We start from the raw sequence: 25,442 nt of genomic DNA, 5'->3' as shown, positions 1-25,442 counted from the left end.
TGAGAACTGTATTTCACATCTCATCAAATCAGCACTCACACCTGCAGACAGGCTAATGCTAACTAACCTGTACAGGTTTTAGGAAGAAAAAGTATAACTTTTTCAAAATTCCTTTTTCCTATTTAGAATCAAACTCCAACTTCAGAACTGAATTGGATTTTTAATAAATATTAGAAACAGTGGTTGATCTGCCTCTGTATTGTATTCTAAACCCAATATAAAGGATTAAAAAAGTAATTGTATGTTAGCATTTTTTCAGCCCTAACAGTGAAAATAGCTTTGGGGGGCTGATATTTTCAGGAACATGCAAACATTAGATTTTATGTGTTCCATTTTTTAATATCAGGCATCCTATCTTAGGCTACAATGCCTACTTAGGGGTGACTTACTTAATATTTAAACATAGTGTTTTCATCCTGTCAAAATGATTATTTGAAAGGGCTGCTTGCTGGTTTCTTTTTGTTGTAGGAGTCAGATTACATATGTAGACTTAAAGCCATGTTTTCTTTGTCTGCCTAGTTAATGGCACAATTTGTGCTACAGTTCAGAAGTGGCATTTAACGTTCTATGCAATTGGTGTATTTTCTTACACAATACACTATAGCCTTACTGGACAGGTAAATATGCCAATCTGGATATAACCATTTTAGTACATTTTAGAAGTCAGAGCATATGAACTGGGCACTAGACAGCAGGATCCCAGTACACAGAGTTTAAAATTCAGCCACATCAGTCTATAACAAAATTGGTGTGACCATGCAAAAGAGCTCAATCACATAAAAGTGAAAAGAGAGGGGTCAAACTACCAAGTGTACTCTGAAGTCAATTACACATACACCAAAAAGGGATGGTAGTAGAATGTGTACTACCTAAACTAGAGGAGTGTCACTATCTAAATGAAATGATATGAGAAGAATGGACAGGAAAGCCTCACACACTTAGTTGTGGCATACTTCATAATAGGAACTCCTGATCCATCTAGGTTGAATGATATCCACAAGATGATCTCTAGCTCAAGGTGAAGGAGATCTGAGAAGTCTGTACTGAATATAAATGGGATTTAGATATAGGGGGTTATTCTAACTTTGGAGGAGTGTTAATCCGTCCCAAAAGTGACGGTAAAGTGACGGATATACCACCAGCCGTATTACGAGTTCCATAGGATATAATGGACTCGTAATACGGCTGGTGGTAAATCCGTCACTTTTCCGTCACTTTTGGGACAGATTAACACCTCCTCCAAAGTTAGAATAACCCCCATACTGTTGTAAGTGCCTTGATGTAAACCCTAAAGATACCCCTTTTTTCAATGAGTTCACCCGGCAGGATCAAAATCACCTATTGGATCAAACAAAGATATCTAGTCTCCATCATCATTGTTCACCAACATGTTTCGGCCTCTATCTATTCCCAAAAAAGGATCCTAAGCCTTCGCCAGAGTAACCATGATCCAACATGCGTCAAGTTACTAACTAAGGTAGGAAGGTCTTATCTCCTCAGTCCGCCTTATACAAACTGTTTGTGGAGAAGAAAAGGTGAGTGAATATACAAACCACCATAGCAACAAATATTAAGACAGTTTGTATTACACTTTGGTGTGATAGAGGTTTGTATACTAATTCACCTCTTCTTCTCCATAAACATTTTATATCGGACAGACAGAGGACCCTTTTTGGGCAATACATAGGGGCTAATACATGTTGGTAAAAAGGAGAATGGAAAGTCAGGACATATTCAAAACTGTACTTTAGCAATGTAAATTTAATTCCTGGCAGGGAAATGTAGAAATATATTTGTTATCTAAATTTGAGTTGTCATTTTGGGAGGAAGTACCCCCACCAACATAGAATACTCAAGTTTTTTATATTACAGCTCAGTTATAAGAGAATTGTTGCTCAATTCCTTGTAGCAATAGTAAAAGAAGTAGGCAGTTCCTCAAAGAAGTATGTACACATTTCAAGCTTTACAGTTTTATAATGAACACCATAAGATAATAAAAGTCCAAACTAATTTTAAAAAGATCACGATAAATTAAGTAAACCAAACAGTACCAAAACAAATACATCTACTTAAAGGGAAACAGTAACATATATTTTTAAAGTTTTAAGGTAAAAATCACAAAGAAAACACTTGGTTTGCAGTTGACCAGGACATGGCATGATTTCATGGCTAACAGTGATATAGCAGAGGTAAGGTAACCAACCCAAGAGGGTCTCACTAAGGAATGTTATTACCTTGAGACGTAGAATATTTTTCAGAGATCCATATATTCCTGCACGCCTGGTTAAGAAGTTGAAGACTGTGAAGACACTCAGAGTTGGATAACCTATGGCCACGCTCCCCCGAAAGTGTTTTGGTTCCAAATGCTTCAAGCAGGAAAGAGGAGGTTTCAAAGCCTCTTTTGTTGCTGCAGATTTGCAGTAGATTTTCACCACATCAGGTTGAATGGTTCACCTTCTAACATAGTCAATTTTGGTTCTCAAAATCCTCCAACATGCAAGACTAGAAGTTGTTGTTGGGCAGGGTTCCTTGAAGACAGATACCTTGTGGGTTCCTATTGGGGCCTTTCTCGTTGCACCACAGCACTTTGAGCAGGACAAACCTGGATATGTTTCCCACCTGGGGGAAGCCTCAACACCTTTTCCTATTTTTTTCTGCTTTTTTGTTATATAGTGCTAACATGGCACCAATTCATTGTGGCCCTTTACATGAGAACCAGTTTATGTTACTGTTTCTTTAGGTACAATGAGTTTAGGTGATTTGCCCAGAATCGCAGCCTGTTGAGACAAGGCTGGGACTCAAACTTGGTTCCCCAGTTCCAGAGTCAGCAACTCTGCCCATTACCCACATGTCAATTTCCACAGGTATAAAAATGAATGGTCCCAATCAATTCTTGGAACTTGAAAAATCACTCCTGGTCCATCTTATAGCCTCCAGGTACTGAGGGCAGGCTTCTAGGCATCTGATATCTTTCAATGTAGGGGCCCTGAGGGTCCAGGCCATAGTGTCTAGGTCAACCTTCTTGCAATAAAGAGTCCTCTTTCCTTTTGTGTCCTGGTACCAACAGCAGGAGGACACCTACTTGACCTATGGTAAGGCGTTCTTGTACTTGGTTGCCAGTCGTAGTCAGGGATACTTGCGTTTTCTTTCTTCCAGCTTTCTGTGGACAATTACTTCTTCCATTGCAGTTGTTTTGGTAACTTGTTCACAGAGGAATCATACTTTTCTTTAATAGTATATCTTGCTTTTACAGATTAAGCACCCAGCCCTGAGGCTTACAAAGCACACTTTAGGTGCAACGTAGCTAATATATCAAAGTATTTTTTCTGCATGACGAAGGCATTCCTGAGAGTGTGAGGTTGCAATGCGTTTAAAAGGAAGTCCAGCTACACCACAGACATTTGTGACATATTTGTGATTTACCAACATAGTGTAGCCTACATATGATGTTTAACTTCCTTAATTTTAGTTAGTTTCTGCAGCATCTACCATGCCATAATAATAAAAGGAACAAAGGAAATAGGCCAATTGATGGAAACCAGTGCACAGAACATATTTTTGGGGTAAAACACACTTACTATGAAACGAAACAGAAAAATGTGAGGTTCCACTACTAAAACAACAAACAGCATTCAAATAAAAAAACAAAAAACGATGGGCCTGATGTAGAACTCGGTAGATGGTTTTTCCGTCACAATGATCCAGGACATCTACAAAGGCTTCAGGAACCTAAGCCCTCCAGCACCGCTCACCACCAAAGTACCTGACCAGATACTGAACTCCTGGACCCCCATCACCAAAGAGGACACCCAAAGAATGATGAACTCCATCCACTCTGGAGTACCCTCAGATCCATGCCACATCCTCAACTTGGCCAGCGCCTCCATAGCACCGGAGCTCTGCCAAACCATCAACCTATCCTTCAAGACCACCACATTCCCCTCAGACTGGAAACATGCCAAAACCACCCCGCTACTCAAGAAACCTCCTGCTGACCCTAGTAGGCTGAAAAACTACAGACCCATCTCTGTGCAGCCTTTCCGAGCCAAGGTAATGGAGAAAGCTATCAAACAGCAACTCACCGAGTTCCTTGAGACACACTGTATCATAGACCCTTCCCAGTCTGCATTCAGAAGCAAACATAGCACCGAAACCGCACTCTTAGCAGTTACTTATGACATAAACATCTGGAGTGAGGAGGCACCACTGCACTCATCCTCCTCCACTTCCCTCTTCATTTGACACTGTCTCCTACTCTGTCTCCTACTCCACCCTCTGCAACAGACTTCATGACTCTGGCATCTGAGGCAAAGCCCTGTACTGGATCAGGTCCTCCCTCACCGCAAGAACACAGAGGGTCAGACTTCCACCGTTCACATCAGAACCTAAAGGTACTTGCTGCAGAGTGCCCCAAGGATCCTTACTCAGCTCAATGCTTTTCAATGTCTACATGGTCCGCTCGCTAAGATTACTAAACAACATGGGCTAAACATAGTCTCCTACGCCAACAACACCTAACTGATACTCTGCGCAAGCCAGGAGGAATTTTGAAAACGGCAGTCACTACCTGGATGGAGGCCAGTTGCCTCAAGCTCAACTTGAACAAGACAGAGATCCTCATGATCGGCTCCACCCCTTTTGCCTGGAATGACTCCTGGTGGCCCACCGCTAAGGGTAACCCCCCAACTCCTAATGACCATGCGTGCAACCTGGGCAATATCCTGGACTCTTCTCTATCGATGACCCACCAAGTTAATGCCGTTTCCTCATCAAGCTTCGACACCCTCCGTGCCCTGTGGAAGACTTTCAAATGGATTTCCTCCAACACGAGGAAGACAGACACCAATGCACTCATCACCAGCAAACTGAACCATGGCAACACACTCTATGTTGGCATTACCAAGAAGCTTCAATCAAGATTTCAAAAAGTCCAGAATGCAGCATCCAGGCTCACCTTCAAGGCACTGCACAACATAGGACCAGCATACATCAACGACCACCTCACCTTCTACGTACCCTAAAGACATCTCCATTCCTCCCAACTCACCCTTTCAGCCATCCCCAAGATCCAGAAAAGTACAGCAGGAGGAAGATACATCCCCTTCTTAGCAGCCCGTACATGGAACACACTGCCCCTCAAGCTCAGGCAGACCGCATCTCTGAAGCAGTTCAGGAAGAATCTCAAGACCCAGCTCTTTAACTGAGCAGCACGCCTACATTCAGCACTTTGAGACCCTATGGGTGATTAGCTGTGCTTTACAAGTCCATGATAGATTGATTAGCAACGGTGCTAGAGTAACCTTTCCACTGAGTTCTAAATCAGGCCCTATTTCTATTAAGTTGATGGAGAAATCAGTTAATGTTTTCAGGTGTTGCTGGGATGCTGACAAATGACAGACCATTTTTGGTACATTATTATATAATTCTGGAAAACATGTGAAGGCAGACAGTGGTGCATGTGAGCCCTCACTGCTGTTTTCTTAGATAATAACTTGCTTTCTGATGTATCAGAGGAGATGTACACCAAAAATCGACTATCTTTGTTACAATGACCTAGTTCACTGAATATGGACAATATTGACTCTTTTATTTCATTTTATTAGACCGGAGTTGCCTTTGCAAATATAGCTAAAATGTGTATTAATTATTTTAGCCTGCGGTCTGATATTAACCTTCTTTTTACTTTTTAACTATTAAAATTGACTCAGTATAATGTTTTACTTCTACAGGTAAAATACAAAAAAGATTTTGAAGACAGCAAAGGAAGAGGATTCAGTATTGTGACTGATACTCCTGAACTACAAAGATTGAAAAAAACACAGGAACAGATCAGTAATGTATGCTGATATCTAAAATAAGTCTTCCACCTTAAAAATAATAATTATGCTGTCCATAAAGTTGAAAAACACTTTTCCATGCGGCAGAAATTCTGCTGCTTGACTGCTCGACTTTGTGTGTGTGTTAGTGTGTTGGTGTGTCAGGTTCTTAAGTGGTATGTGGTTGTGCTCTAAATTGAATAAGACTCATTTTTCAACCTCTTCATATAGTTACCTTTCTCCTGTCAATATACACAGTTTGGAAGGACTCTGTCTGTTGCACTGCATGTATGTCTTCTGCAGCTTATGCTTCACGTTACAGGGTTTGTGAACGGCCAGCCGTACTAACATCGTACTGATTATCACTGATCACGCTATATTGATGAATAAACCCATTATTATTGCCAGAAATGGTTTAGGGTATAATGTATTTCAAAAGTAAGTTGTGTCTGTGATGAGGTAACCTTAACATGTTTTTGTGTATGTATGCTTATTTGTTCGGACAGGGCAGAATGCACAAGGAAGTTGCTTAAGGCTCCTTGAGAAGCCTCCTTCCTGGGTTCGGTGGTGGGGATTACAATGATTGTCTGAGGCCTTGGATTTGTGAAAGGGACATGAGTTTTAGTCAAATGAGTATCATTGGTTTTCTCTGGTCCAGAGGGAGAATGGACTCATGGTTACACAAATTCAACTCTTACTTTCATGGTTAGAATAGGCTGATTGCAAAAATACAACAGATACAAATGTGCCCAGGGGATAAGTACAAAGGTTATTGCTACACAAATTAATTTTTTGTAACAGAAAATATATCTATGGAGACTTCTTCTAAGGAGGGCTGGCTGTGGTAGAGTTGGTGGGGTGCATGTGTCAGTGATGACATAGCTGTGTTTAAACATCATTGTCAATTTAAAGGATTTTCCAAGTTATAGAGGAATTCTGTAGCTGAAGAGAGTTGGGGCCTGATTCACAAAGGTGAATATACACTTTTGTGTAAGCCTACGTTTATTTTGGTAGTCACAATCCACAAGTTAATAGTACGTTTTCGACGGCAAAGATGGCTGTCAGGGCAGAGAGCTCAAGACATAAAAAGATAGACCTTTTCCTATCTGTTTATGTGCGCAATTCTCTGCCCGACTGCAGGGTCTGTGCAGTCGTAAACTTACTATTAACTCATAGGTTGTGAATACCAAATGTGTAAGTTTTCCTTTGTGAATCAGGCATTGAATTTATAAGATTCTAGAATTCCCAAAAGAAGCTGTTGAAGAGCATCTTAGAAATCTCATGTCTCCAGCTGGTATGTACTGAAGCATGGGAGATTGTGCATGGCACTGCCACATTACCAGCTGCCTTTCCGACTGAAAGGCATGAAGAGATGGCAGATCACCATCTCTCTCTCCACCACTACCCTAGCATGTCGGGAGAGGTAGGGATGCAGCGGATCAGTGTCTGGCCTTCTTCTACACACGTTGAGTCTCTGAAGTCCAGAGGTTGGTGGAAAGAGATGTTGGAAAATTACTGCCTTTCAACTCTCTTGCCCCTAGAACAGTAGAGAAGTGAGTTCATCTGTCAAGTAGTGAAACATTGTTTCATTTTCACTGCCCTCAAACCTTAGCAGTAAATATGAACATAATCACTGGGTTAAGACACACATCTGTCTGCTGATTAACTCTATGGTTGTATTCAAGATGGCAGCCTCACAATCTAATAGCAACCGTGCCATGTAGGTATATACAACCTAAACTGATATAATGCTATACGTCTGTTGAATGCAATCCCGTATATTACAAACATGTAACACACCTCTACTTGTGTTGCAGAGAGTTTTGTTTTACGGTGTTTGTTTCTTAGTTATAAGACAATATTCATGAGTCCAAAAGGGATTTTTGCAACAGGGTAAGTATTACACCTTGGGCATTCTCGGGTATTCACTTACTTTCCTGTTTGTTTTACTTCCTATTCTGTAACTGGTATAAAAGTAAGTACAATAAATAATCAAAGTAATTATATTAATCTGCTGTTAGCAGTAAGTCTTTTGTATTCCCCGCTATACACAATAATTGTCACAGATCTATGTGTTGCAACAGATTACCTTGTCTGAAAAATATTGTGCTCACCTGGACCATTCCTTGGGCATATGCTTATGAATTTGCAGATATTTATGGCGATTACACATTCGGTATCAACATTTGTAAGGAAATGTTTAAGAAGTTACTTTTTGTTTAATGCAACATAATGGAGAGAGGCAGTGTTTTATGAAATATAGTTTACCTGCTAATCCTGTTTACCAAGAACACCCTATGTTTCATCAATGTAAGTTTCGTATACTGTGCACTGAATGTCCATGCTACTATCATCAGCCAAAGGATGTGCAGTATCAGTTAAATAAATGTACCTGTTTATTCGTTATATGAGTGTCAGATTTAACAGAATGTGATTATACACGTGATAACTTGTGTTGCTCTGATAAATAATAGTTTTCCAGTGTTTTAGATTTCCTGAAAGAAGCTACGGTGAGCCCTACCCCCAATGCTTAATTTGTAAATAAAAAGTGCCGGTGCCCAAAGCCCTCCTCTTAAACATGCGGCTGCTGCAATTATATGTGGGAACACGGAATACTGAGGCGGCGTAATCCTGAAGCCATCTCGGGCCTCTTCAATCCATTTACAGCCACTCCCTGCACCTTCAGCTCACTCTAGCAGCTTTCTACTTTCTCACTTTGTGACGCTTTTTTGTTTTTCCCTTCCTCCGTCATTCCCATGTGTGTCTTTTGCTCGCAGCAAATGCTTGAGGCAGAAGAATAAGCCCCGGCCCGCAAAAATAAGTGCTGGTGCTCCGCACTGGAAACAACAAGCACAAATTAAGCACTGCCTACCCCGTTTTGTACATTTCAAACTGACTTGGTAGAAGGTATGTGGACTAATTCATTTTCATACAGGAACAAATGCATGCACATTTTCGATTTGTAAAACGATAATAGTGGCACAATCCAACAAATCCATATTAACTCAAAACGTTGCATACATACGCATACATGTGCATTTGAAATAGCCTATTATTTTGCGATATATGCAATTGTATTTGAACAGCTTTAAAAAAAAATGTTGAGGTTATAATTGAAAGCAACATGATAGTACAATTATTGCTGATGTTTGCATCAACAACACAGTTTGACTAACTTTCCTACTGTAATGTCAGCATTTACGTTTGAGTACCATCTCACTCCAAGAATTATACCGTAGAAGTTTGTTCTTCACTTTTAAATTACAAAGGAGATTTGACATCTTAATATGGTTACATTCTTTTTAGGGTGTTAATCAAATATGCTTAATTCTTTTTTTTGTATTTCTGTGTTGTGCTAAAGAACTGCATAAATACTGCAAAATCTGAATACTGGATTTTTGCTTTTCTTAAGAGGGTTCATCAAACATCCACCGGGATATGTGACTGCTCAAAAATGTGATCACACCAATTATTTCAAAAGTGCAAGGTAGGTGCCAGCAAATCATGTATGCAAATGGTATTCTTTTTTACAGTTTGGCATGTTTATGTTACAGTGCTGAGTCTTACCTAACATTTACCCTGATTTGATTTTTAAGTTTAAATCTTTGCAAATTGTTACTGTTTACCACAATTATTTTTCCATCATACTCAGTGTGCCAAACTCATACTATATTTATTTTAGCCTGCTCCTCAAAAAAGGCTGTACATCTACAACTCTGCTCCTAGCAAAATGGCTTTTGAGGTGCCTGACTTTTGTCGTAATACAAAATGTTAGCGCTCTAGTTGTTCATTAGAACTCTGTGCGACGCTGCAGTTGATTACTAGGGTGTTGCTTGTGTTGGAAGTATGTTTCACTCTGCATAGCAGAAGTTTTTTTTTTTTACTGAAATGAATGAGGAAGATATTTACGAACTCACAGAAAATATGTCCTTAATTTAGCTTTCTAGAACACTAACCATAACTTCTATGACAAAAATAAAACTCAAATTTTGTTACTTCACTGCAACATCCTCTGTCAGAAAAGCACTCACCTTTATAGCTTTGATTCCATCAAGGTATGGGAGTTCAGGAGATGAGACAAATTGATTGCAATATTAATAGTCCATGTATAGGGAATTACTTGTGGGCTAGTATAAGATGCATCAACGTTTTTTCATTCAATTTTTTGTTACAATTGTTTATCAATTTTTATTTCCTTCACTTTTATGTACATGCCATAAATAATATCATTAAAATGCATGTTCATAATTTTTACAAGATTTTTTTAATGTTCAAATGTCTTTTACTGTTATAGAACTTCAACAATACAATGAGTTATTTCCTCTGCTGCATTTGTTTCTTTCTCTCTCCCTTTCAATAATGTTTTTATCCGTATCCCTTGTGCAGTACAGCCCGAAATGAAATTTCCTAGTTATCAGCAGTAAGTCAGGGCTGATTGTGTGTTTTCTTTCTCTTTTTTTAAGATTATCTGTTCATGATGAGACATGGATGAGTCCTGTTCCACAAGATGTACTCACAGGTTAGAGAGCTTGTTACCCGTTTTTCATCTCTATTCACTGTATTTTATACAGAATCAACTTACTTGCCTTTCAGGCACTCAATCGAGAGTGTTTGTTGACAGTGATGCTTTTACTATTATTTATTAAGTCTTTGTGAGTCAGAGAGATGCTCTCTTGAGAAAGACCAAGTAATTTATACTGTGTCTGTATTTCAGGCAATTCCATAATGAATACCCACTTAGCTACTGAGTGATGATGGGGGAAGGACTAATCTTGAGTGGAAGAAAAACAGACTCATTCAACATTGTTAAACACCTCTATCTGAAATAACGTTTCTTAGGCTTTAACTGTGAAAACTCCTTTTGAGAGGATGTGGGTTACCTCTTGCCTATAGAATAGGTAGATAATTATAGTGGGACTAATAGCCTTGCACTATTTTTTGCTGCATAAACCTTATTGGCAGATGTGAGTGTTAGCCAATAAAAGGTTCTTGAGCACTGTATAAATTGGTGGCCATTTCTACATTTAATTTGGACTGTTGTCCTTGTTCCATGTGTTTCTGGTAGGATTGCACTTTCAGAACATATTTTCAAAGGGAGACAAAGTTAATTGAAGGAAAAGGTTGTGATGAGAGGGAGAAGTTGTATTGTACCTATTGATTGGGGGGTTAGCCAGGCATACATTATTGTTGTCGATGTTATCAAGGTAGGATGACCAGTTGTAGAATTTGTAAGTGGATTATGGCACCTGCTACAGAGGTCTGTGTGTTGCAGCTTTGAAAGCAGGCAGGGATGACCCAGAATTTCATAATTTGGAAGATGATGCAACAAGTACCATTAATCTGGTGCATTGTGCCTGTGACTCATGGTTGAACTTCACCTCTGTGGAAGTGTGATTGAGTCAGTTACATATGAAACATGCATACAACCTTTTATTCTTTTGAGGATCCTTGAAGGAGTAACAGTGAGATATGTGATCAATCCTTTTTACCTGTCACTCTTAAAAACATAGATCCAGTCAAGAAAATATGGTATGGTTTTTGCTGGAATGTTGTGATATCAAATAATTGAAAATGGAGACAACATGTCAAGGGGGTGAAGGTAGGTATTGCCATTCTTCATCTCCTACATTTATACCCATAAATCAGAGAATTGATGGACCATGTTAGCATAAAACCTACAGGCTCAGTTCTCATGCAGCATAGCTACCCCTCTGGTTACATAATCTCACAGACATTAATATTTAGCCAGCATATCCATATCCACATTTTCGGAAACAATACTGGACCAAGCCTCTGTCTTTAATCAACATAGCTAACCGTGGGGTTACAAAGAAGGTGCACTTTAAGACCTCAAAAAGCAGAAAGATCTCTTACTCTAGTCAAAACGTACACACGAAGGACTCAACAGTGATTTTCCTAATGCTTCACCAGGATAACAAGTTCAACCCAGAGACAGTAGAGATATTACACAGGTTCATGCGTCATCAGCGGCAGCCAGGGCACCATCAGACCAGAAAAGACGTTAAAAAAGGAAAAGAAAAGAAGTCAGTAGCCCTTCTCTGTTTACGTATCTAAGATCTGGAACAACACTCGCACATTTACAAGGACCCTCTTCTTCAGTTTAGGAAAAAGGTGAATACATAACTTTTAAAGAATTCTGCATCACAAAAATTGAACAATACACTTCAACTCTAAAAACCCAGCTACCCCTCCCATCACTCACCTTCTGTACTTTTGCCTTTGACTCAATAAAACACATCAATGCCTTTCAGCTAAATGTGAGCTGTACAGATACAACATACCATATACCATGAAGTTTGGAAAGTTAATCAAACTTAGACTTGCACAATATTGTAATTTGTTGGGGTTGAGACTCAACCCCTACAGAAAGGCCTTAGATTTAGTACCTATAGCAGTTTCCTTCATAGGGTGCAGAAGGTAATGTGTGAATCAAATATTAAACCAGGGTTCTATAATTTAGACATAAAATGTCTCCGAGGTTGTGGCCTTTCCAAATGGATTGTCTTATTTTAGGTACTTCCTACTATCAGGATTTCTTTTTTGTCACCATTAATACAAAGATAGTTGTTTTCATGTGAGGAAAACATTTACATGAAAATGAGTGTGTTATCACATTTATCTTTAGAATTGGAGTAGAAGTTCATTAATTATCTTTTGAACTACTGATAAGAGTTGTTAGCACAATTATCAGGTTGTAGAGCGTACTAATGCAGGAGGCATAAAAAGTAGAAGAACCAGAACTTGAAGGCAGCACAAGGTAGCATACGTGTGCCTACAAAGTTTGGATTGGTGGATCTTGGGGTACAAATTGGGTTGTACTGATAGTGGTAAACGGGTTATCTCGGTGGAAATATATTGAGGTGGGAGGATGTCTGAGTAAGCTGTACAAACGTTGGGTAACAAGATGTAACACCTTGTGTCATAATGCTTAGAAGCAGTGAGGTTGATCTACTAGACAATATTATACTAGTTAAGTCTACTAAAAGGTAATGAGTTGAGTGTTTTAGCTCTATTTAGTGGTATGAGTGAGATTATATTGCTTTTGCTCAGTAATTGAAAGTTGGCTGTGATCTTTGTGTTGTTGATAAAGCTTCTGCTTACATGCATTGACAGAAGAGAATCCCAATGTTTATCTTGAAATGAACCTGTACCAGGTACTTATTAATTTTCACATGTCTCCTCATTTGCTTAGCTGATGTCTTTTGCAGCATCTTGCTAGGACGTGGATAAAACAGCATGTTCCTCCTTCTACTGTACCTAGTAAAGAATAACTCTTTATACAGTAGCTTGATATTGCAAGGGAAGACATCTGTTGTCCTAATACATCACTTTAGGACTGCTAGAAGAATACATGCCTATAGATAGACACCTTGCCAATAATAAATCCCCTTAGAAATAATTTGCCCCTCTTGCGTTGCTTGAAAAAGGATTCTTTAGGACAGTGGACCCCACAGAGTGGCCCAGATATCTGAATATGTGGAGACTTCACCCCAACCATACCACACTTCAGAGCGTACATATCTGACCTTATGCCCGTCGTTTCAATGGTAATAAAAATCAAAACACAAAGAGAGTTTAGATGCATTTTGGTTTTGTTAGGGCTACTCTCTCATGACTCTGAGCAGTTAGCTGTCTTGAATTATTTCTAAGCACTTTGAGAGTGAGCTATTGATATGTAATGAGAGTGATGAGACTTTGGGGAAATATTGAATTTCACTACACTCCTATACAATATGTTTATTTATAAAGGACCACACAATGTTTTTCTGCTTTTATTGAATTCTATGTTCAAGTGCAGTTTGTTTAATAAATTAATTCCATTCCTGTAACAGTACCAGAGAAGGGGCTATGTAAATTTGCAGAGTAAGAGCATGGCCAACTGCTGTATTTATTTGTGGGCCATTGTTATCTTTGCAGAACCCAATTTTCCCTTCTTTCATTGAACTAAGTGCGTGTCTCTCTCCCCTCTGGCTGTGCCAATCCTGTCAGCCTGCTTATAAGTCCCTGGCTTTTCACTGGGACTGCCCCTTTGAAGTCCCTCCTTACTTGGCATACAGGGCCACAAGTACTAACATTAGGAATAATGCTTTCCAATGTGCGCTTTTTGTGAATCACAATTAGGAAATCACTATCCCTAATGTAGCAAACTTTTGTTTTGAAACAACAGTTCCCAGAGGGTCTCAAATCAACCTACCTCATGAAAGTTAATGAGGTAGGACACAGTTTGCGGCCAGTTAGGAATGATAGCGATCACAGGAATGGTGGCCTTCTGGGGTCAGCAGATAACCATGTATGCGATTGTTTTTAAATTCACTATTTTTAATTTTTAACTGTAGCCCGTTTTTCTTAAGGGAAAACAGGATTTATTTCAAGAACAAAAAAACAAAACATTTACATTTAAAATTCATTTTTTAATTGTAGGCAGGGGTCCAAAGTCACCTTTGGCTTGGCACATTCAAGCACTAGGCCTTTCTCACATGTCCCGTTAGAAAAAGCTAGTTCTGCAACCTGTTGGGTTGAAGCCAATCTTCAATAAACGCATAGGGCCTGATTACAACCTTGGCGGATGGGATACTCCGTCACAAATGTGATGGATATCCCATCCGACTTGTAAATCAGTGGGCAGGATATCTGTCAAGTTTGTGACGGACTATCCCATCCACCAAGGTCGTAACCAGGCCCATAGTGTAGCAGCAGTAACAAGCTGTAGTTGTTGCTGTATGTTAGAAATGGGGTTTCTGGTTGGCTAGGGTATGCACCTCAGCCAGGCAGAACTTACCCACTCTAGTCAGGGCAAGGGAGTTACACGTCCAAGATAACCCCTGCTCACCCCCTTGGTAGCATGGCACGAGCAGTCAGGCTTAACCCGGAGGCAATGCGTAAAGCGTCTGCACAACACACACATACATGTGACGCAATATTCCCACCACCAAGGAAACACAACACTAGATTATATGAAAATATCCTGTATTGTACACAACGTAATTATCAGACCAACATCACATAACAGTACTATCCTGCTACCTTAGCAGTTGTCAGAACGTTACACATTAGTTACTCTGCAAACTAGCAGTAGTCACACATAACACACAGGTTACTCAGTATTCTGCAACATAAGCAGTAGTCAGGAAACACGTTATCACATTAGCACACTTGTCATAAGAATATCATAAAACGCCCATAGTAGGAACATTAGAAAACCTATGGCAAGTTAAGCAAACATATTAGCAAGTCATGTCCATAAAAGGAACATGTGCACACATATGTAAAACCATCAAAGAACAGGTAGGCAATATATCACAATTAGAAAAGTCTGTAAAAAGAACTTTAGAGTATCGGTATATTGGTCCCTTTAGAAAGTACCTGTTTTGATGAAAAGGCACCTCCAGTGCCTAAAACGAATAATGGGGCCCCCGGCGCTCCTCTGCGCAAAACGGGGGCCTCCCTAAACTTGGCAAATAGAGAGGGGCGGTACGCACCCTCTCTGTTTCCTTGGCGGGCCCCTTCTGGGACCCGTGTTCATTGGAGGGCCCCCCGGGCCTCCACCGGCCCTCTCCAAGGGGGGCCCAAGTCAGGGAAATCCTCGGGTTAAGGAGGGGGGCGCCACGCACCCCCTCCGATCTGCGAGCGGGCCCCTCTGGGGGCCCGCAACTTCCTGGGGTCTCCCGGGGCCTCCGTCGGCCCTTTCAGCAGGGGAGACCCCTTTGTGCTGGCCTTGGGCCCACGAGGGGGCCCACCAGAGAGCTGGCGGCAGGGGCGAGCCTCCGATGAGGCTGCCTCCCTGCCCGCACACGTCGGGGAGAGCCCTTCGGGGCTGGAGCAGGAGAGGGAGAGGCGTCCTCCTCTCCCTCCGGCTCCAACAACAAACGCCGGCACCAGGTTGGGCCGGCCGGTGCCCCGGGGGCGCTCCTCGGAGCGATCCCTACCCCGGGGGCACCGCTAGGAGCAGGCTTGCTCCTCGTTATTTCCGAAGTGGTTTCCTCGTGCCCCGGGGGCACGGAGCGGAGCGCGATCCTCGCGCTTCACAGCATTTATCTCCCCGGGCTGCGGCGGTGATTTTTTTACCCACGAAGCGCTTTTCACAGCGCTTAGGCAAAATATGCAGCCTGGGCTGCGGCGGTGATTTTCATCAACGAAGAAGCGCTTCACAAAGCGCTAGGGCACAGTTTAAAGCCCGGGCTGCGGCGGTGATTTCTTTTTGGAAAAGAAAAGCGCTTTCCAAGCGCTATAGTGCATCAACAGCCCAGCAACTGAAGGAATGCCTTGTTCTCCTTCAAAGCATTCTGGGCAAAGGTTTAAACGAGCGTTGCAGGGATCAGGGGCCACAGCACCCTGCCCCTGGGAACAACCAAACCAGAAAAAGCACAAAGCTGGTGGGTCCAGCTACAGGCCAGCACAGGGGGTGCAGATGGTGGCAGTTCCTCCTAGTGACCAGGCAGGTCACAGGTCAGCACAGCAGCAGCAGTCCATGGCGGTTTCCTGGTGAGTCCATTCATCAGCGTTCTGTGTCCAGTTTCAAGTTCCAAGAATGTTCAAATTGTGGGGAAAATTCCCCTGTACTTATAGTCAGTTCTTACAGTGTTTTACAGTGGTAGGGAGAGGAGGTTCCAGCCAGTTACAACTGGTTCTGGGAGTGCCCCCTCTCTCCTTTCAGCACAGGCTCCAAACATCAGTGGGGGGTTAACGACCCTATTGTGTGAGGCCAGGGCACAGCCTTTACAAATGTAGGTGTGCCCCGCCTCTCCCTTCTCTCAGCCCAGGAAGACTATTCAGTATGTAGATGCACCTCAGTGACACCTCCACCCTCCCTGTGTACAGGCTGTCTGAAAAGTATGCACAAAGCCCCAACTGTCACTCTGCCCAGACGTGGATTGGAGTCAAGCTGCAAAACACCAGAATCATAAGCACAGATAAATGCGCACTTTCTAGAAGTGGCATTTCTGTGATAGTAATAAAAAATACACCCACACCAGTAAGCAGTATTTATTATCACCATCACAACCATACCAAACACGCCTACGCTAGCCCTCATAAATCAGACAATACCCCTACACATAAGGCAGGGCATTTCTAATGCAATCCTATGAGAAGGCAGCACTCACAGCAGTGAGACACCAAGTTAGGCTGTTTGTCACTACCAGGACAGGCCATGCAATATGGCACATGTCCTGCCTTTCTACATACATGGCACCCTGCCCACAGGGCGTACTTTAGGGGTGACTTACATGTAGTAAAAGGGGAGTCCTGGGCCTGGCAAGTAAATTTAGATGCCAGGTCCCTGTGGCAGAAAACTGCGCACACAGGCCCTGCGCTAGCAGGCCTGAGACAGGTTTGAAAGTCTACTTCAGTGGGTGGCGCAAGCAGCGCTGCAGGCCCACTAGTAGTATTTAATTTACAGGCCCTGGGTATAGAGATACCACTGTACAAGGGACTTATAGGTAAATTAAATATGCCAATCAGGTATAAGCCAATCATACCAACTTTAGATGGGAGAGCACCTGCACTTTAACACTGGTCAGCAGTGATAAAGTGCTCAGAGTCCTAGAGCCAACAGCGAAAGGTCAGAAAAACCAGGAGGAAGGAGGCAAAAAGACTAGGGATGACCATGCGTATGGCCAAAAGTCCAACACTGTAGTAAAGTGCTACTGAGTGTTCCTAATAAGTTTGGGTATCCCAGCTCAACCCCATTCCAATACTGCATGTGACAGACAGACATTGATAATTGCTGTGGAGCAACTCTTACACTAGTTAGTTATAGTTAGGACCATATTTCCATTGAAAAACCATTTTTTGAATTGCCTATATCTTTAGCACCATTTGACGAATCTTCAGAAAATATTTTTAAAAAAAGTGTGCCAGTGATTCTTGTTGTGCATGGAAAGTTTTAAGGTCATCTGTCAAGCTGAGGTGGAGAAAAAAAAGGGGGGGTTGAAAAAGTTGTGTTTCCTATGTTAATTCCCATAGGACCCTTACACACGACTACACCCTGAACCACTGGTCAGAATTACACCAAATTCAGCAGAAGGCTAGCTTCCAGCATGCAGATTAGGCTTTCATTTATTTGGTATAAATCTTTTGAGTAGTTTTGGAGACATTAAAGCAAAAATAAATTGATATACTTAGGGCCGCGGGTCCTTCGTCATGATTTGCAAAAAAAGATGACCTCGTGCAGGGAAATGCACAGCTCGATTGGCTGCCAAAATATCAGGAAGTGTTGGCAGCCACCTTGGCATTCGGCTTCAGCCAAGTCCCACTAAATAATGTGAAAAAAGGGGGAGGAGCCAGTGTAGGTATACTCTGACACAAAGTCACAAAGTCAGTCTTCGTCTTCAGGTCATCAATTGATCAGCATCACATCAGGATCTCAAGAGCATGAGCCCAATGACAGAATCTCGCATCAAAGTCAGCAAAGGTCTCTCCCGATCATCTGCCTCTAACATCTCCCCATCGGTTCTCCATCGGTTCTGAAGTTTTTCCCTTTTGTCACGACATTATATTAAATTTACCCAGCCCATCCCCTAATTCCTAATTGGTAAATTATTCACCCTATGTGACGCTACCCAATACATTCAGTTCTTCAAATCTATGAATTCTAATATTTCGCTATTCTCAGAGTGTCAATTGGTTCACTGTCATCATCCGGCTCATCAGTCAGTTTCTCTATTGTTCAAGTCCTGGGAAAGTACATCTCGTCTGCTTTACACCGGGGTTGATACAAAGTTGATTCCTTCATCTCCTGTCCGTCGGTTCAAGTCAGGGTCAGGTCAGCGCCTCAGCTTTCTACATTGCATGATTATTCAGCTTCTGCATGAGGCCTAGTAAAACTACGCCACAACTTTGGCTAAGTTAGCTCTACAATATAATGCAAAACATATGTTATATAGCTCAATATGACATATTACTACATTATTATTATGGCTTTTCAATATTTCACATATTTAATCATTTTCAGTATAACTCATGCATCCTGGTGGCCAATCTCCGTGGGCATATTTTCAAACGTGCACATTATTTTTCTACATTAATTTTCCTCTACATTTTATTATTATTATTCAAAATGCATAAACACTCATTAATAATTTTAATCAACATATCTGCGTCAGCAATTGGAAGACATTGTATGTCACACAGGTGGATGGAGATGTGGCTGCAATGGGGGATGTCTGGCAGTGGTGTTCTGGATGTTCTGGAATTTCCTTTAGATATTCATTGTGGTGCCGGTATAGAGAGCGTTGCCATTGTCGAGTCTGCTGCTGACAAGAGTGTGAGTGACCATTTACCTGGACTCAATGAGTAACCATTTGAAGATCTTCCGAAGTAAGTGGAACGTGTGGAAGCAGGATGATTGAGATGGCAGTTCATCGAGAATGAAGAGTCCAGGATGATGCCAAGATTTCTTGCGTGGTCCGTGGGTGTGTGGGGATGGGGATTCTGAGCACTGTGGGCCTCCAGGAGTTGCCCCAGGCGGAGGCGGTGGAACCCATGATGAGTACTTTGGTCTTGTCAGAGTTGAGGTTGAGGCAGATGTCCTTCATCTAGGTGGCAACTGCCTTCCTTCCATTGTGGAAGTTGTACTTGGCGGCCTTGGATTCATTGGTGAGGGAGAGGATCAGCTGTGTGCCGTTGGCGTAAAAGATGATGTTCTCTGACGATGGTTGTGTGCGGGCCATGTAAATGTTGAAGAGGGTGGAGCTCAGGGAGGAGCCCTGCGGCACTCCGCAGCTGATTTTGGTGGATTCTGACAGAAATGGTGGGAGTCTGACTCTTTGAGTTTGGCCAGTGAGAAAGGGGTGGATTCATACGAGGGCTTTGTCATGGATGTCGCCGTTGTGGAGTCTTGCGCAGAGTGTGTGGTCGGAGGCGGTGTAGAAAGTGGCCTAGAGGTCCAGGATTAGGAGGGCAGTGGCTTCTCCTTGGCCAAGTAGGGTGTGGATGTCATCTGTCACCTCAAACACTCCCTGCACATCATCCAGACCTAGCAGCTCAATACAACCAAAGAGATTTGTACCCCAATATTTACTGAGTGCCAAATCGCTTGGATTCACCATGGACCCCAACCTCACCCTCAAGGAACATATTGCAAAAATAGCTATGTACTTTTACCCCCTCTCTCTTCTAAAGAACCTGAAACATTTCTTCCAGAAAGTGACTTAAGAACTGCTGTTGAAGCCCTCACACTCTCTCATCTTGATGAGGGAAAGCCCCGCTGCATTGCCTCCTACTGCACTCAACACTAGCGCCCTTTAAAGGTATCCTGAATGTCACAATCCAATCCAGGTCCTGAAGAAATAAGATCACATTACCCCATCCTGATGGAACTCCATTGGGTTCTCTTGCCAGCTGAAAACATCTTCAAAACCAGCTGCATCATTTAGAAAGCTGCTTCTTACCTTGCAGACAAGCTCATCATCTCTGGTTGTTCTCATCACTCTCGCTGCCAAAACATAATCAGACTACAGAAAAGTACAAAAAAATAAAACAGTGGACATTTTTAATCTAAGCACCCTGGAACAAAATAACATGTATTAAAAAATACTTTATGACAATGTATTAATCAGGCTTTCCTATCACTCATTGACTTTATGCTTGTCTGACCATGTACAGCCCTCAGCTGCCTTTGGGCTATGTTTGCACTATAGAAATACCAAATACAGATATACGTACATGAACTTAGCTGAAAGGCAGCAGGGGACTCTGCAGAGTCAACAGCAAAAATACAGTCAATCAGTGATTCGAGGGGTGACTAGATTCTGAGAATGGAAGTTTATTGCTACTTTGTTGTAGTGTTCTTTGTAGGTATGTGACTGAATCTCGTAATTTGGAGCAGGGGCATGCTGGCCCTCATGGATATGGTACCATCGTCAAAGATGCTGAGTGAAAAAATGGGTAAGGCTTGTAGCCTTTTTTTTTTCTTTTTTGTACTTCTTTATCTGAAAGTGCAGTGCTTTAAATGGGCCGGTACTGTCCGGTACTGAGTACCGGCACTTTTTAATTTTGAGAGGGAGAGTACCGGCACATCTCAAGAAAAACGTAATACTTTTAATTGGAGAGTACCGGCACTTCTGGGAAACAAGCAGGTACTCTGGCACAGAGTACCTGCACTTTATTTTTTTCATTTCAAGCACTGTGAAGGTGTCATTGCTGTGAGTGTGCCAACATCGAATGGTGGCGGCGGCCTGTTAGCCAGATAGATGCAAATGACAGTTGTGAAATCTTTGTGTATGATGTATTTGAAAGTGGATCATGCAAGGTTTGATGCGACGTTTGATAAGGGTCAGGATTATGCGGCTCCATTTTTCGTACCTCTGTTGATGTGCCCTTCATCATAGGATGTCAATAATGGGAGTAATGTGGAGCCTGGGAAGCCGTGTAATTGCGTTACCGTCCAAAGGCACGAGTTCCAGGGCCTGAATTCTAGTTTTGAAGTCTCTTTCCGCGAGAAACACTTCTACTTTCTTTAGTGTAGCGAGGAGGTAGGAGGGACTTTGATCTTTGTACGAGATACATCAGTGGCTCCCGTCTTCCTTTCATTACTGCAGCTCCCTCCACGTGTGACTTCCTATTTGAGTACGTGTCTAAAAATCCCTCCTTTCCTCATCCATTCCCATTATATGCCACACCTGTGCAACCAGCATGTGTTTCCCTCATGCAAACCTACATTTTTAGACTTCTTCCAATAGACTTTCATCCTTTCCTCATGTTACTAATCCACCCCATCCTCTCCTTTTCTCCCTTAAAGGGCCATGTGGATGATGACCCATGTCAGAATACATCTGTTTATGCATTGGAAGCAACGCACAACCTTGCAACCATTTTAAGACAATATGCATATTCTGTATTAGCGAACATGTCATGTTTACCATGTATATTAGAGCTTGCATTAGTTCTACTTGAGAATGTTACTGTTAATGCTAGAGCGAATGTTCACCTGGGCAGGTTACAGTGTAAAGAGTTTTTAAGTTGAAATCCAAAAGGAATGTAAATGCACTAATAGATAATTGTTACTTTTGGTTATACAGTACAATAATCATTTAGGAACTCAGTTTAGAACACCATAGGAAACTGTGTAAAGCCACCACTAAAAGACAAGTAATGAAGTTTAAGATAAACGGATTCTTCCGCCAGCAACCAGTCCTTATCTGGAACATCCTACCTGGCAAAATGTTAGGTTAGGAATCGTAAACTGCTGAAAGAACCGAGACAATGGGCGGTTTCTAGGGAGCTATTAAATGGCGAAGATCAGCTCTCCGCTGTCTGAATGGCCTTTTGTCCTCTCAACGTTCTCTTCCCGTGTCCAAAAGTCTGCTGAATTTCAACAGCACGAACTTTTCCAAGTGGGGCACAGCAAACTTAAGAATACTGCAGTTTTGTAGCTTTTTTGTCGTCTGTAAGATAGTTACGTTATTCAACTATAAGCTTGGATCGTGTGTTTGCCTTTACAGCTCTTGCGAATCGCATTGTAATTACAGTTATGATAGTAATATCAACATTCGAACAAGAAGATAATTTAGTTGGTGTAAACTTTTATTACTATCGCTTCTGTACCTCCTTTATATCAGTTCGTTCGAGAACACTCGTATATTTGTCCCCTATGCAAAATAATTTGAAATCTGTAAAACACAATTATAGCGTTCTCTTTGTGCATTTGTGCCCACAAGGTTGCCATAACTACCCAAGCGAGAGGGATCCGTGGACAGTTTAAAAGTGAAGCGCAAGTGGCACAATGAGGACCAGTGAGTTATCACCATGCACAATCATTATAGTGCCCTTCATGATGATACCTAAACAGCCTTTCCTACTGACTGCTCCAGGAGAATTACCAACACTTGGGGCTATCTCGTGATCATTATACTGAATCAGGTACTGCCAAAGGAAAGCACAGCTAACAACTTCAGCCATGAATATTGACTAGTGCTGGATGGAGTGTTATGCGAACAGCTTGGAAACATACACACACACACACGCACACGCACACTCACACACTTCACGTACACACCCTTTACAACAAGTCATAACTAAATGAAGAATATATAATAATAACAGGTCGTACTCATTTAACTCTCCCACCACCAACTGAGGATATTTAAACATCAATGTCCCTGCTAGGCTAGTACAGTGGCACCTATTCATTCACCTCATAAAGCCTGGTAATGAAGAAGACCATGCTAGTGATAAGAAAGACAATGGGAACACTCAGGGTAAAGCAAACACCAGGTGGAACTGTGAAACTCCGGAACTGACACTGATTTGGCTAGCCTGAGCTGCTTCATATATATTAGAAGCTCTGCATGACCCCACACACAATGCAAGGTGGTCACTACCGGGGAAACAGGCCAAGGGGACACAACGCATGTTTGTGATGACAAGGTGTGCTTTGAACAGTACCTCTAGACTTACTGCACTCTAGTGCTTTCACAGGGGTATTAATGCTTACCAATATTTGCCTTTGTAGGACGATGCAACTATCATGTATGATGCAGAAATAGGATGGCCTTTTTCTGTAGTAACAGGCACATCATCTCTACATGTGGACAAGTGAATGAGGTCTACTACATCAGAATACCATGGAAAGCAGGGTAAATATGTTTAAATATTTTATGCTCATATCTGCATTGCCTTATCTCCCTCACTAGCCATCAATACAAAATAGATTGTTGCCAAGCATCTTATATTTCTGTGCATTTCTGCACTTCCAGTTCAGCCCATTTGAGTCATTGTACGGCTGCAGTGGACAATATTATAGCCTTAGTTACTAAGCAGGATTGGCATATGTTGTGCCTGGCATCCTTGGAGTGGTTTTCCCCAAATGTTTTGCCTTTCAGCTTCCTGATTTTTCTGACTTTAGGACTATGTGCACTTTACACTGCTAACCATTGCTAAAGTGCGTGTGCTCACTCCTTAAAACAAGGTAACATTGGTTTATCCTCCAGTGTCATATTTGATTTACTTATAAACCCATAGTAAAGTGGTACTACATGTATGCAAGGACTGTATATTATATGCTACTAGTGGGCCTGCAGCACCTATTGTGCCATCCACTTAAGAAGCCCTTTAAACATGCATCAGGCTGCCATTGCAGCCTGTGTGTGCAGTTGTGAACTACCATTTCGAAATGGAACGTTAAACCTTTTTTTCTGACCCAAAACTCCCTTTTTAATACACCTAAATTACCACAAGGGTAGGCCATAGACAGCCTAGCAGTAAGGATGAAGTGTATTTAAAATGTTGGGCATTTACTTTTAGGTTTTACATGCCCTGGTTGTGAGAAACACTTAAGTTTGTTTTTCACTGCTGCAACTACCTATCCGGAAGGATAATATTGAGTTAAACTATTGCATTTAATAAGTGCTAACTTTCAATTGGGAGTAGAGAGGAAGATCATGTTTGGTGCCTGAGAAATTATAATTAAACATCTTCTATAATGGTAAAGTCAGCTTTCGAGTTACAATTTAAATTTCAACAATGCTACTTTAGAAAGTTGCCATTTTACTACCCTAACTATTTGGTGCCTGCTGCCTGTAATAGGTCACGTGACTGACTGTAGTTGTAAGCTGGACTTTGTTTATTCCTCTCAAACAGCCACACAATAGAGGGATTAGATATGCATAGATGGGCCACCAACTGGCAGTATATGGGGGGCTGGAGATGGGCACAGCCCCACTTACAACTGAATAGGCCCCACCCTGTTTTCACACAAAGGACTTGTCATCAATGCAGGAATGCAAGAGAATGTTCTAGAAACTTCTTCTACTTCACAGTTGACACCACATATAAATTTTGGAACCGCAGACCCAACACTTCAGTAAACTCCTGGACCTGTGGATGTTAGAGTAGAAGGATTGCTTTGCTGTTTGCTGCCAAATGGACTGCCACTCTGCTGCCCTGCTACTCTGCTTCCCTGGTACTCTGCTTCTCTGTGGCCTGCTGCCTTGCTTGCTGGGAAGGAAGACTGGACCTGAACCCTTCACCCCAGGCTGAAGTAACTCCAAGGGTCAACAGACTCACCATCTGTTTTCAGCTACAGAAATATAACATCCTCCAGAGAGAGGCTCCCCATAACTGCTCAACTGATCTGTTGCGTGGCCATGCAACTGGACCTGCCTGACACCGTGCTGGCCTCTGCTGGAGTGAGTTCCTGACCCCAAGAGGTTCCATGTGGTCCTGGATCCTTGGTGTGGCCTCTGTAGAACTACTCCTTAAAGAAAATGAGAAATTCAGATGTTTTGGTCTCTTCGCCATTGCAGTCATCCTGTGTGCATCAAAATCTTTCTGCCCACACTGCCGGACATGCAGTAGATTTCACCACCTCCCCTTTTCCTCTCTCATCCAGGTGATAAAAGTTGAGAAAAGTATTCATTAATTATTTAAAAGTGTGTGGTTCCACTTTTTTTTATCAGAGAAAGAAACCTCCATGTTAGTACATTGTTTTGAGGCTGAAGGGCAAGATTTATTTGAGAACTTACCAGGCATTAGTAAGGAAGGACATGGCGATACGTTAAAGGAATATGAACCTGCACTGGAAAACCTAGATGTACACTATCTTCTCAAAGTTTCCACAATATTGCAGAGGTTCTATTTTGTCAAAAGGAAACCAAATGAAGGTGC

At 41.8% G+C, this 25,442-nt stretch overlaps 1 protein-coding gene across 5 annotated transcripts in view; it reads left to right on the top strand.

Moving 5' to 3' along the window:
• NEBL (nebulette) overlaps positions 1-25,442 on the top strand; it is a 743,048-nt gene that overhangs the window by 315,124 nt on the left and 402,482 nt on the right. For 3 of the 5 annotated variants that reach the window (XM_069211786.1, XM_069211788.1, XM_069211787.1), the window contains exon 4: positions 5,730-5,837. In XM_069211786.1, coding sequence (XP_069067887.1) covers positions 5,730-5,837 — 108 coding nt within the window. Of the gene's footprint in view, positions 1-5,729; positions 5,838-9,137; positions 9,304-10,279; positions 10,336-22,495; positions 22,698-23,289; positions 23,414-25,442 lie in introns of those variants that run through there. The other 2 variants (XM_069211782.1, XM_069211783.1) reach the window with 2 other exon arrangements.

Source organism: Pleurodeles waltl, chromosome 10 (assembly GCF_031143425.1).
Source record: "Pleurodeles waltl isolate 20211129_DDA chromosome 10, aPleWal1.hap1.20221129, whole genome shotgun sequence".
NCBI classification, from domain to species: Eukaryota; Metazoa; Chordata; class Amphibia; order Caudata; family Salamandridae; genus Pleurodeles; species Pleurodeles waltl.
The sequence above is the reverse complement of the archived record's forward strand: the minus strand, read 5'-3'. Positions and strand labels throughout refer to the sequence as shown.